The sequence below is a fragment of the Colletotrichum gloeosporioides genome, assembly GCF_011800055.1.
Source record: "Colletotrichum gloeosporioides strain Lc1 chromosome Unknown consensus_17, whole genome shotgun sequence".
Taxonomy (NCBI): Eukaryota; Fungi; Ascomycota; class Sordariomycetes; order Glomerellales; family Glomerellaceae; genus Colletotrichum; species Colletotrichum gloeosporioides.
Genome location: NW_025544662.1, coordinates 2420627 through 2434054, shown reverse-complemented (window position 1 = coordinate 2434054; position 13428 = coordinate 2420627). Strand labels below are relative to the sequence as shown.

The 13428-nt window shown below is 56.0% G+C and overlaps 1 protein-coding gene across 1 annotated transcript; it reads right to left on the bottom strand.

Moving 5' to 3' along the window:
- Window positions 1-742: 742 nt before the first annotated feature.
- GCG54_00011560 (uncharacterized protein) lies at window positions 743-4126 on the bottom strand (the record flags this gene model as incomplete). Its single annotated transcript, XM_045411462.1, has 4 exons — window positions 743-2492; window positions 2951-3346; window positions 3505-3546; window positions 3717-4126. 4 exons carry the CDS (start codon window positions 4124-4126, stop codon window positions 743-745), a joined length of 2598 nt encoding a protein of 865 aa, XP_045268520.1.
- Window positions 4127-13428: the final 9302 nt, after the last annotated feature.

Genomic DNA, 13428 nt, shown 5'->3' with positions numbered 1-13428 from the left:
AACGTTGCCATCAACATTCATCAAGGAAAGTAAGAGAGATATCCCCCAACAACCCCTCTCATCCATCGAGGGGAAGGATCATCCATCATGTGAGTTGTGTGAACCGCAGCCGGATCAGAAAATATCAGAACCTGTAAAAAAGCCAAACGCAGAAGCAAAAAGATGAAAAGGACTCAAACGCCACTTTTGACCCGGATTCCCGTGAAACCACCCAACCCCCCGCCCAAAGACCGAAAGACCGCCGCCCTGTCCCAGCCCTGCATGTCCTCAACATGTGTTGATGCCCTTGTGTGCTCTTCTCTCGCGCGCTTCGTGTGTTCGACAACAGTAAAGAAAAAGGAAAAGGTTACCCTTTTTGGTTTTTTTTCTAGACGTGATTCCCAACCGTGAAAGAAGGATTCCCCAGTTGTGCCGTTGATCCGTGCGATGTCCAGTCATCCATCATGTTTTTGCCTCGACGAGCCATGTAATACCCCAGATGGCTCGGGGCTTCCCAGAGAGGAAAAAGAGAAAAAGAAAGTCCATGATTTTTTGTTCCCCGCTGTCCTCATGCAATGGCCGTCTGCAACGAGAGAAAGGTGAGATATGATTAAAAGAGAGGAAATAGGACAGAAACCAAATGACCGCTTGCCTTCCCGAATGATACTCCAAGTTGATGCCGTGTCGATGTGACATGATTGTGCGGGTATAAGGAAGGCCGTTTCAAAAGAGTGCATATTCTTCGCTCAGATCTAGGCGCTGATCAGTGGCGGGTGGCATCCGGCATGGGCTGCATGGTTTGCATGGGCTGCATGGGCGGCGTGGCGTACGAGTGGCGCTCAGGAGTGTGCTCGTAGCCGCGCTGATCGGGAGTCATGTTCGGACCGACTGCGAAGCCGTGCGCGGAAGGTGCGCGATGCATGGCACGGGGCGCATTCGGGGTGCTCTGGTGGCGGGTGTGTCTGTTGACGCCAGCGGGACCAAGCCGGGACGCAGGGTTGGGCTGGAAGGGAGAAGCACCGTAGGCATACTGGCGCTGGGGATCCTCGTAGTAATTGGGCTGAGCACCCTGGACGAAAGGATTGTCATGGGGACGAGGGTAGGTGCCATCGTAACTGTCTTGCTCGACAGCGCCGGGGTACGGGTAGGCGGCGGGAGCGTAACCAGAAGAAGAGGACGGGCGGTAGTTGGGAGCCTGGCCCTGGTGGAAGCCACCGATCTCACTCTGGGAACGCTGGTGGTATGCGCGACGAGGGTCGGGATAGGTGGGCATCGTCGTGGAAGTCTCGAGGTGGGAAGCCATCGACTTGCTGCCGCGACGCTGAGGAGTCGGGGCAGGGAGGGGGCCGCCTTGAGGACCACCGGCGCCGAAGACGAAGGGGCCGGATCCCATTTGGGGCTGACGGTAGTAATCCTCCTCAGGGTGGCCTTCGCGAATATTGCCGAAGGCGGGTCGGTGCGGGATGTTCATGCGGCGCATGCCGGACGGGACTCTCTGCATGCCAGGCATGGCATTGCGGTCTCCAAAGTAGCCAGGTTCCATGTCAGTAATGCGTTGACGTTTGTCAAAGGGAGAGGTATCGAAACCTTCTTGACCCCAATAAGCATTGGGCTGGCTGACACGTCTAGCCATTGGGAGTGCTTCGGGGCGCAGGGCAACTCCCATCGATTGCGAGCGCTTGTGGGCAGCGCCGCCGCTGGTCTTGCGCTTGAGGTAGGTCTTCGGCTTCTCATCGGGACCGTCGCTGCTGATCGTGGGGAGGATCTCGATGTCGGGAATCTGGCTGAGGCCGCCGCCGTCGATCTCGGTCTTCAACTGTGCAACAATCTCTTGGATGGCAACTGTGGTGTAACCAGCACCGCACTTGCTGAGAAGCCACTCAGGGACCGCGGTTCCGTTGAGCATGGCACCGTCGAGCTGCTCATCGTCCGACTCATCTTGGTAAGCGCGCTTCTTCGACTCCTTCTTGTCCTCCAAGCGCTTCTGCTCACGCTTGCGAATGGCCAAGGACCAACTATTGACGACTCCAGCCTTGCCGGCACGCTCGTTCTCGTCGCTCCATTGTTGGACGCGAGCGATCTGCTTCTGGACAAGGTCGACCTGAAGCTTCGAGTACTCGTGGGCGTTGCGGTAACGACTGCGCTGGTAGTGCTTGCGGCAGAAGTGAACCCAAACGTGAGCGGGAATCATGCGGGTGCAGAGCTTGTTGCGGCCGAAGATGTGGGAAATAGCCTTGCGAGGCTGGGATCCAGTGTCGCAGTTCTCGATGTACATGCACTTGATCTCATCCTGATTGGCCTGAGCCGGGGGAGACTCAGGAGGAGACATGGCGTAAGGTTGCTGAGGGGGGAAAGGAGCAGTCTCAGAGACAGAGGGGAACGGTTGGAAAGTAGGGGCAGAGATGGCCGCGAAATCGGGGGCAGAAACCGCGCGTTTGTGAGTTCTTGATTGAGGGTGATCCTGGGGAAGGGAAAGATAATGAAGGTTGTCTTGCTGCTGTTTTGAGTGAGGGCTGAGAAGTCAAATCGTCAGTAGAGTCCAGCTCAGATTGATTGTAGGTGTTTAGCAGAAGAAGATGGGCTGTTGCGAAGCAAGAGACGATTTAAGTAGGGCAGGAGAAAAAAGACGAAGTGATGCAGTGCGCGAGACAGTGATAGGTGCAGATGGGTGAATCGGGTGAGGTCCTCGTGGGCCTCAGGCGTTCGTCGAGATGAGACGAAAACCGCGGGAGCGCGTGACCACCAAATTTCATCGTTGGCGAGGGGAATCTGGCGAAGGTGAGGGAAGGAGCTACCGGTCAAAATGCTCTACATGAGGAAGGCGCGAATCATCCGCGTTAAATGGGATGGAATCGACTACGCCGTTCTTTCCCCTGGCTTCAACCCAAGTGGCTCTCGTTGTGACATGCAGGAAGTACGTGATGAGGCGGGAAGGTTGCGGAATGGGAAGTTATGGGGTCTTTCAACGTACCTCAACCCGTCCGTTGGACTTGATCTGTTGCTTCCCATGCCGCGGGTTATCAGAATCGCATCAGATGGGCTGCCCGGTCTGCCAGGTCCCTTCATGCTAGGGTCCAATGGAGGATCCTGGCCAGCCGTCCTAGGTGATGGCGGCTGGATGTCGACCATGGCAGGGCCCATATTCTGGTGGTCGAGCTTAGGGTCGAACGCCGGAACATCGTTCAGCAGCGATGTAAACGGCTGGATGCCGCTTACGGTTGATAATGATGATATCCTCGAATGGCCTCCTGATTGATTTGAAGATGTGTAGGATGACAGACTGCTGTGGCTGTCGGAAAACTTATGCTTTGGCGACTTGGGGAATCCGCCAGTAACATGCCCATCGTCTTCGCGTGGCAGGTTTGGTCTATGTCCTTGTCAATTCAATGCCCCAGAACAATGGCATGTTCACATCGTTGACGTTGCTGAAAGAAGTCCCAATCCAGCAGGCGGTGACTGAAGTGGGATGAACTTCACTGCAACGTCTCCTCGCGATAGAACCACCCAAAACATTGATCAACTTACCTTGCCGTCAACTGTCCTTCCGACTCACCAGACATACTGGGCCTAACAGATCGTTAGCTTGTGTCGGGAAAAGCTGCAATTGAGTTGAATGCGCAGAGTGGGCCACTCGAGTTGCGACTCCATCCTTCATCAAATCCCATCACCATCGACATGAAAGAGCAAAAGCGAGGACAATTGCGACAACGGAAAACTTCAAAGAGGACGCCACATACCGTCCAGGGTGTGTACTCGTCATCGGAGTAATGTTGGCGGAATGCGCCATCTCGTGTGCCAAAGAACTAAGAGAACTCGCCCTCGAGTGATTGCTGGACGAGGGATGGTAAGAGCTCGCGGAGGTTGACTGATCGACGTCGTACTCGCTATAAAATGCAGGCTTCGCAGAAGGGATGGAGAGCTTCGTGTCTACTGATAGTGATAATGGAAGAGAATAACCGCCCGCATCCCATGGCGTGCGGTTCCGCGGTGCTCGGGCGTCGCTGGTCCGCCTAGAAGAAGCAATCTTCTCCGGGGACGCAAGAATCGGGGTTGGTCCGTCGATGGGCGCAAATGTGGCTTCCAAAATGTTGTTCCTGATAATGGGCTTTTTTCCCGCGCCTGCGTTCAGTAGTGATGTCACGTCCATCGCTCAAGCGCGGACGACTGGGGAAAAGTTCTGTCGCCGGGGAGAATCCAGTTTGGCGATTCCTCGGGTTGATGTCGACAGATTTCCAAAAACCTCCCAAACTCTGGTCGTCCAGTTCTCCAAGTTCGCCTGATAATCGTGTGCTCGTCAAGTTGATGCCGACCCGGTTGCCTTAGTCTAGCTGTAGATAATCCTTCGCACGATGGTGACTCTTGGTCGTTATCGTCGTCGTCGTCTTTCTTTTTGTTGATAATGTCCGATCTCTAGGATCCAGTCCGATACATCGGATACTCGTCTGTACACCAAGGCTGCGTAGGTCGCACGACTTGGGGATGGGAAGGTATGGTGGCAGTAGTGAAGGGAAAGGTAAGGAAATGATAAGGTTGGTGGGAGATCCCAAAGCTTTTGTGTGTGGCGCCCGGGGGGCGGGAGGCAACAAGGGAAGGGAAGGGGTAGGACAGGAGGGCGATGACAAGTTAAGAAGCAAACGATAAGAATATCAGACCTATCGTTGGGATCGCCGTTTCAGAGTCGCACTGACAGTTCCAAAAGCGGATTGAAACAGCCGAAACACCTTCAAGCCGGCCAGTGGTGTATGTGAAGGGTCATCCGAAAGGGCTTAACACCGCTGCCTCTGAACACGCCAAAGTGGTTCGCAGCTGTCGGATCGACCTCGAACCGAGAGAAACAGAGAGGAAACGGTCCCTTTCCCGTAGCTGAAGTCTTAAGGCTGTACGATCAAGGGGTGATTTGAGGCAGTGTACTGCATGTATGTCGACAGAAGGAGATGTCGTTCGGGTCCGCGACCACGGCTTGCCGACGATGGTGTCGTTCGTGTCGTTTCCAAATGCTGGAACGTTTGACACGCCGAGACCGAGTCTCTTTCGGCCTCTTCTTCTTCGAGACGGTGGAAATAGGGAAAGACCAAGTCCGAGGTAAGCTCTCTCGTCTTGTGTCCTCGGGGATGTACTGGTCAACAACGGTGAATGCCTCGGCGAAGTTCGTCAAAGTTTCGTTTCGGGAACGCAGGTACTATCATGCCATGGATGAGGCACACGCCTTTGTTCAATATAACCGAATTGTGACAGATGTTGGCAGGCTTGAGAACAGATGCGGATGGTGATGGAAATGAGAGGGGGGAGTTCAAGGCCAATGTTCGGAAAGGTCAGGAAGAAACAAAGATAAGACGAATGGACAGCGAGAGACGGGGACGAGCCCGGGTAACCAGGGACACGAAGAAGTAGGGCTGTGCTGAAGAACGCATAAAGGGACGGTAGGGATTGAAGACGGTAGCTGTTTGGGAATCCGGGCGGAGGGTGTAGAGACGGTCAGAACAGAAGCAGTATCGAAGTCATGACTAGGTCAAGACGCCTGAGATGGGTACAGGGACGACGGATGGCTGGACCGAGCCCGGTTGCTGTCAGGTCAGGGCTTCAACGCGGGCTGGTTCACTTTCGAGAAAGAGAGGGACGACGAGACGACGACTAGGCTGGGGCAAGGCCTGAAAGCCGCAAGCAAGCATCGGAGGAAAAGATGGGGACGGAGAGGAGGCTCGCAACGGGAGCCAGCATGATCACTGTGCAAGAGAAGAGTGGGAGCTAGAGAATCTGATCAGAGTTTCCACTTGCGGCAACGCAAGGATGCTGGGCATTATGCGTTGAAGGGGAGGGATGTAGTCGATGTTTAGACTTCCCCACAGTAGGTTTGGGCGCGCCGGTGGGAAAAAAAGCCCCCGACTGGCCGCTGGCGCAACGAGGGTCCATGTGCTAGGTGCACTTCAAGGACAGGGGTGTCTGATGTCTGGTTGATTTGTGTAACTGGCACAAGAGGCGACAGCTTCTGGGCCCCGCTCCTAGCTCCGTAGGTTTTAGTATGGATGGTTGATCGCTCGGTGCCTTGTGCTGTGCTGTTTTGTGCTGTGCTTGCAGCGAGTCCGTCATTGGCCCCCAAATCCTGCTGTTGCCAGAGGACGGATGACGGACGCTCTCGCTCTGCGGCGGTTTGCGTCTTTTTGGTGGTGGGTTGCCGTAGGAGCTTGGCGTGCTCGCCGTTGCCGGTGACTAGGGCGACTCCCTCGACGTCGAGTTGTGCATCAGATTGGGCCGTAGCAGATCATGGCGTCAGATGCTCCGTCTGAACCATGATCTCCGCAGGGAAATCGTCCGGGCAGGGCTTAGATTTCCAAATAGCCAGCCAGGGCAGTGTGATAATAGGCATGATATAGGCAGTGGCAGGGCGGGTGGCATCTATCGCAACTCGGTGCCATTGGCGCGCTCAACTTTGACGGGGTCGCCAAAAAAACAACAAGCGTGGTTGTATGTGATGAAAGCCGCTGGTCCATACTGCGTAGTAATTATTGCGCCGCGGCTGCTCGGTTGATGCAAATGGGAGGCCCTGAGGCGCAGTTGTCCATCGATCTGCAAGCTGAGACCCGGGATTGGGCGTGAAACTTGTCAAGGAAGCACTCCGTTTGAAGTCACTGGGATCTGTGATGGAGTGGACCGTGGATGGGGACAGGGCTCATGTGTGCGATCTCTGACCGGATTGGTATCTGACCGTGGGCGAGAGGGGCCAAATTAGCACACCAGGCCACGGGCATGTGCAGTAAAATGTTCAGTCGGTCGGGAGATGCCGAAGCGAATGCTGGGGCTGCTGACTTGCCAACCTGTGTCGCTCGGTGGCTACCGCATCTGGTCTTCCGCTGTCCGTCGTTACTCTTGGCTGTCAAACCCGCGGGTAATTGCAAGGCAAATCTCTGTTTGATGGATGGTGCTGGATGATACCGTAGAGGCGATTTGGATGGATGCAAGCGACCAGGTGAAGAGAGCAAAACCACATGGCTGGGCGCACGAGGGGAAGCCACAAGGCGGCCGGCAGAGGCGACGGACCCCGCCAGCGCCAACTACCAACGGCCGATTGCTTCTTTGTCGCCATTGTGCGTGTGGTAGTGTGCTTTGTGCATGTGTTGCTGTTGCAATATACAACGGCGCCGCAGCCACGCGGCGCATTGGGACAGAGATGCCGGCTTGATCTTACAAGACCTTCGGGGGAGAGCAGGATTCGAGCTCAACTTTGGCAGTCTTCTGGTGTGTCTCATGTTCTCGACCACCGCTAGACGTGACGCCAGCCCGTGCTCTGGTCGTAGAAAACGTCTCTGCTGTCTGTGAACAACCATCCATCTCACTTCCCAACACGAGGTCGGGTGGGGTCTGTGTTGATGGCTGATTGTTTGAGTTGCGATGCCTTTCCCGACTCTCTCAAGGTAGGGTAGTTTTTGGTGTTTGTTTGCGTTGTGCTGCGGCAGGCGTTGCTAAGGCTTGGAACTCGGGGCGGTCCATGGCGATGGACAATGCGCCATAGCGCATCGAGCCGGTGGGTGAGGTGTGCGAACTGGCGGGAGACGGACGATTCCCATTTGCTTTACCATCCAATGGCGCACGAACCCAGGCACACTGTTGCTCTGGGCGGCCGCTTGTCGACTGCGGGTGTTTAGTGTCTTGTTCGCAGTTGCACATTCGGAACGCATATGCATATGCCTGGAAGTGTGTTAATGCCCAGGACCGCCTCCTGGTGAGAGATGGCGCATTTGTCCAGTGCAATGGTTTCTTTCGGCACGCTTATCAGACAGCACAACACAAGCGTCAGCGGCCTCGATGTGGTTTTGGCAGACGAAACCCATGGGACGGCATCTCGTCACCAGGCTGTCACTCTGGCATGCCACTCGGATAGCAAGGTTGTGACCCCTGTCCTGTGATGCAGCTCATGGTGCTAGACAGCGCGCAAGACAAGACGAGGCGCTGGCTTGTCCAGCGCATCACATCAGTTGTAGGCTATCTCGAACCAGCGATTGAGACGATGCGCTCCGTTATCGACGCCGTCTCATCATGTATAGTAGGGGCAGTATTAAGGACTGGAGGATCCTGTACGTGGCGGACGTAATACCATAGATTGAGGTGCGCGGCGTGGTTTGCGCTCAAGAGTAAGGTACCTAAAGTTGGTGGTTAGTACGGCGCGGGTAGGTAGAGACGGCGACTGGTATCGTGGGCGCAGGTCTGGCAGTGTGGGTGGCGGCGCGGACTGATGTGCTGCAGGGAATGGCATAGCAGGCAGGGCGTTTGCTGCATAGAAGGACAGTAGGGCTCGAGGGGATATTGGACAAGTTCGGGCATCTCGATACGTAGCCGGGTGACGATCCATGGGTGGGCGTGCTGGGGGGGATGCGCGATTTGCGATTGGCTCGTGGGAATCTGCCTCCACGTTTCAAGACGGGGACGCTGCAAGGTGGGATGGTGAGATGTGTCGAAGGAAGGGGGTGACGGGCAGGGAAGCATGGGCAGCATGGGATGGAACAGGGTGAGGTGGGTGGTGCCGTGGGTGGTGGTCGGGCTGGTATGGACGAAGTTGTATCGGTCCTGCGTCGGCATTGGCTGCGCAGCGAGTGAGATGCATACCTAGGACGGTTTGTATCAATGATCAATGGCGCGGCCGAGTGGCCCGTCGCGTGGCAGAGAAGTAGACTTGGTGGCGCTGATGACATGGTCGTCTGGCAGATAGACGAGGGTGTTGACGTTCTCCGTCGTGGTGACTGCAGATAGATGCATTGTAGATGAGGGAGTGATGGGACCGATACAGTCCAGTCCAGGCTTAGGATGACGAGGCGAAGATGGATCCCGGATGGCAGTGTGGTAGTCGGTGTTGCTCCCGCGGCCGCTGCATCACGACGGGGTCGGTCAGGGTGTGTGTCGTGGGTAGATGGAGAGATGGATTGACGGATGGCGGGGCGCGCCAAAAGAATCAGATTGTGCATGAGGTGAAGAGTCCAGACTTGGGAACTGGCTCCTTCCTGGGGCCTGGCGACAGCGGCGTCCGTCAGGAGGACGGGGGGAGGACGAGGGAGGGGCATGGTCTGGGATCGGGGCCAGGTCCGGGGGCTGGCGGGATGGAGGTTTGGAGTTCAGGTGCTTTACACGGGCAGGTAGTGAGTGTACTTGATAAGTTGAGAATAGCAAAAAGGCGGAAGGTGCAAGCAAGGTGCGGGCAGGGTAAGGCCTGGAGATGGATCATGGACGAGGTGGAAGCTCTCCGGGCTGCGTGTTCTCTTGTCAGCCTCCCAGGTCAAACCCTCTACTTGGAGCCCATGGTGGGACGACGAGACGCCTCCTTCCGTGGTCCGTCGCCCGTCATCCGTCGTCCCCATGTGGGTGTTGCAGCTGAAGCCCATCGTCTCCACAATGCCCATGGTGCCTTCTTCCCTCACCCAGGGTGATCGTGGACAACGAGAGGCAAGTGACGTCCTCTTTCTCTCCTTCTTTTTCTGTTGGACCACGGACGGATATTCTGGTCGAGTGGGCGGGGCAGGCCCGACGCCGGGCTCTTTCCCAGAAAGGCCAGCCATTCGCAGCTGCTGCCATTGACGCATGTTATGGACCCAGGGGCCGCGGATATGTGGAAGGAAGGCATCACTTTCATCAGTCATCAATCAGGGCATCAGCATGGACAGCCAAATTGCCTCTGTGGCTGCCGGGCTCAGCAGGACGCAGGCGCAGCTGCTAGCCACAATGCGGTACAGGCATAAACCTCACCAGAACACGGCATAAGAGGCGAAATATCACACTTGTCCCATCTTCCATCGTCCAATCCATCCATCCGTCAACTCATTCGTTCATTGCAACTACCGGACTTAAACGCAAGGCACATACAACACGACACACACCTCGAATTTACCTTATTTCATCACACAACAGCTCAAGGTGGCGCTCTAGCCAAACCATACCAGCCCACCATCAGCCTTTTAGCGTACTTAGCCAGGGCCGCTGGGAGGGGTGCGCCATCAATCACCGCATTCCAACCCAAGACTCACTCAATCACTGCACAAAAAAAAAATAATGAAGGAGACGGACGATGAGCCCGGCAGTACGAAGCTAGAACACCACCTTCTCAGAGACACCACCGACGGGGAGCCTTCTGTGGACCCGGCCGGGTTCTTTTGTGGGTCCAGACTGCCCCCCCAAAAAAGCTGCACATGTTTCAGCTGATGTCCACTCCTCTTGTCATTGGAGACAGAATGGAACCTTGCCTGGAAAGACTCAGGAACAACTCCAACGGTCACCCCAGGTCCCGGTCGCACCTTTGCCGCACTGCGCTTCTGCTGTTCTGTTCTTGTTCTGGCCTGCTCTGCCTTGTGCTGCGCTGACCTCTCTCTGCCTGTCGCTCAGCGCAAACTGCGAACAGAACACCTGGGCTGCGCCAGAATCCGTCCAACACCGCACTTCAGCATGCTTTGCGCGCTACTTTCTGCTCCAACATGCCCTCTTTAGGCCTAGTCCACGCGGACACCCTCGACATCCGGCCACCGGACTTTGGACGAAAGAACACAGGATGCGAGGTCCGCGAGGCTGTAGAGTCAAAGCCGAAGCCATGTTCGAAGCCTTCAAGACGGAGCCAAAACGCTACAGGCAACAAACTGCGCAATGAACAAGGTCAGCACCCCGAGCCCGCAAGTAATACGATGCGAACTTTGTCAGACAAACGGCAAACTGACGCTGACGCGCAGACGCTCAAGCTTTCCACTGCAGAACCAAACACCCGATGATGATACTCGAGGTACCTCAGATGCCCACCACTTCAGAGCATACATCCAAACCATACCTCCAGAACATACCTCGTGTTTCCCTTGCCGTATTCCACATCACCGTTTTCGCTTTGCTTTCTCTGCTCTGCCGTGCCGCTGATACCGATACTGCCACTCGTGTTGTTGGCTGCGCGCGCCAAACGCAGCATAATCATCAGCATCATCATCGCACCCGTCATCGGCTTCGGCCCCTAAAAGATGCACTAGCCAGCTGTTCGCTGACGGACGACGCCTTCCCGCCTAACCGGTGACCTCCTTTTCCTCACCTTGTACGTGTTTCCCTCGCTGACGAAAGTCGGTGAGCACAGGCATCCATCACACACGTTGCGATGGTCCCGTCTGCGAACTAGAGACGACGGACGCCACTTAGCGCCAATTTCGAGGCCTCAAGTAAGGTGCCCTGGGTAGCAGCTAAGGTGCCTCCATCTTGGCTTCCGCTAAGAGATGGGTTGACGGAGAGGGGATGCGACGCAAACTCGGCCCACGGAAGCTTGGGTCGACAAGGTCTAGCTCCAGGGCCCGACCAGGTACATCTCCGTGTACCGCCACCATGCCGCCGCATTCTTTCCCCGGCTCCCAGCTGCCAGACCTCGCAGGCGACGAACACCAAAGCAGCGCCTTGGACCTAAGCCAAGCCGCGGGCTAAACGGATGCCCTACGACACGCCTTACGACACGCCGTCTATCCATGAATACAGACGACGTGCCGCGGTCTAGGTTGAGGCAATTGTTTGTTGGCTGTTTCTGGTTTTCTGAAGGCCTCAGTCCTCGGTCTCGGGCCCGACGATGCAGCGCAAACGCGGACGAGACGACCTGTCTCCAGGCCTCTCTGCAGCCCGCAGACCAGCCCACACGGCCAGCCAACCTCTGACAAGGTCTGCTGCAGGGTGTCATCCCTGCGCCGATCATCTCGAGGCGACACACTCACGAGCTTGCACCCTCGGACCCTGGTCTCGAGTGATTTACAATGGTTTCATCTCAACTTTTGCCCTCTGCACTAACGCCATCATGATACGGGCAAAGACTCGGGACCTGCTCCAGTACCACTCAAACCGAAGCCACGGTCACTGCCACTGCCACTTGTCGCTGTCATTTGCCAGCACGAGCTTCTCCGCCTCCTCCGTCCCCTCCCACCATCTCTGGTCTTGCTGTTTTTTTGCCCATCCATCCCTTGCGGATCTGGCTGGTGGCCCCAAGAGTTCGAACGATGAGGGGACGGGGAGCATTCTTCAGCGGCCTGTTCCTTGCGGCTGCGACGCTGGAAAGTCGTGGACCGACGCCGTCCCAAAATTCGCATGCAAACTGCAAACACGCTGCAGTAGGCCCGGCGGCGCCCCGAATCACAAAATATTCCGCAACGCCAGTGAGCCCAGCACGCGCCAGTACGTGCGAGCGGTCGGCAGAGGCGTGTCAGGTGCCTGCAGTGGGAGGCCGCTAACGTTAAGGTTAACCAACTTTGGTCTGGCTGCGCCTGGCCTTCTGCGAGCTCTTTACATGCGTTGGAGGCACTGGCATGCAAGTTCCTTACTCTTTGCTCAACGCTATATGATCATCTACTCCGCAGTACCAAGTACAGAGCGAGTGAGAGAGAGAGTTGTACTTGGTGTGGTTGGAAGGCCTCGCCACAGTGTGTCTGGTGTGGCGTGGCCCATCCAACATGCACGACACGACGGTCAACTCATCTTCTCTGCCCCATTTCCGATCCCGTCTCTCAGCGTAAATCGGCCGTCAGCGTGGCCAGATTAGCGAGTCAGGAAAAATGTCCGTGGTGTCAAGCCAAATCGACGGAAGCCCAGAGTTGATCTGTTGCCGGACCGCCATCGGTCTATTCAGCCGCTATCTCATCCTCCGCCAGATCCTCCAATTTCCATCCGCTCCTTAAGACAAACGCCGCTGCCGATTATAGAAGATTCGAAAACTCCATCCAGAGGCCCGTGGCATAGACACCTGTCTGGGCAACGTTATTTTGTTTCATTCCATTTCGTATTCTGGAAGCGAGGCCCTCGGCCTGGCCCATTGTTGTGATTGCGACCGCTTGAGACAATCCCAACGTCGACTCTTCTCCCTCCTTCCGAGTCAGTGGTCTGTTGCGTCGTAGCGTTACGGTGCGTCTCGCAGGCAACGCAGCATCCAACCATCAAAGAGAGATTTTGTCTTCAGTCCTCGCTGCTCTTTGCTGACCCCCCTTGCATCGACTGTCCGGGAACTTCAGACGTGAACAGATGTAACACCACCTTTGCTCTTCTCGTTCGGGATGGCGGTCTCTTTTTTCCCTCTCTACAATACGGTGATTTAAGGTATTACATGTGTCATCGTCCGATGGCGAAACGCCCAAAAGTTGGGAGCGCGGCGAAGCAGGAGGCAAATTTGGCGTCCGATTGTTGCGCTCGATCCCTTTCTTTGATTTTGTGATCGCATCGGAGGCCTGGTCGAGCTAGGTCATGGCAGCTTCGGCGCTTCGGTCTGAACTTTGTCTCTGAGGCGAAGAGATGCTCGCACACACTCACACACATGCTATGTACACACACACGTAGAAACACTGCTGATTTAGACTTTTGTGACATTGATATGACGATTGCGGTAGCAAGAGAAGAGCAGCGGCCTGGTCCGTGAGACTGAAGAATGGTGGCGAAACCGAATAAGAGACGACATGTGCTGGACGGGACGCCGAG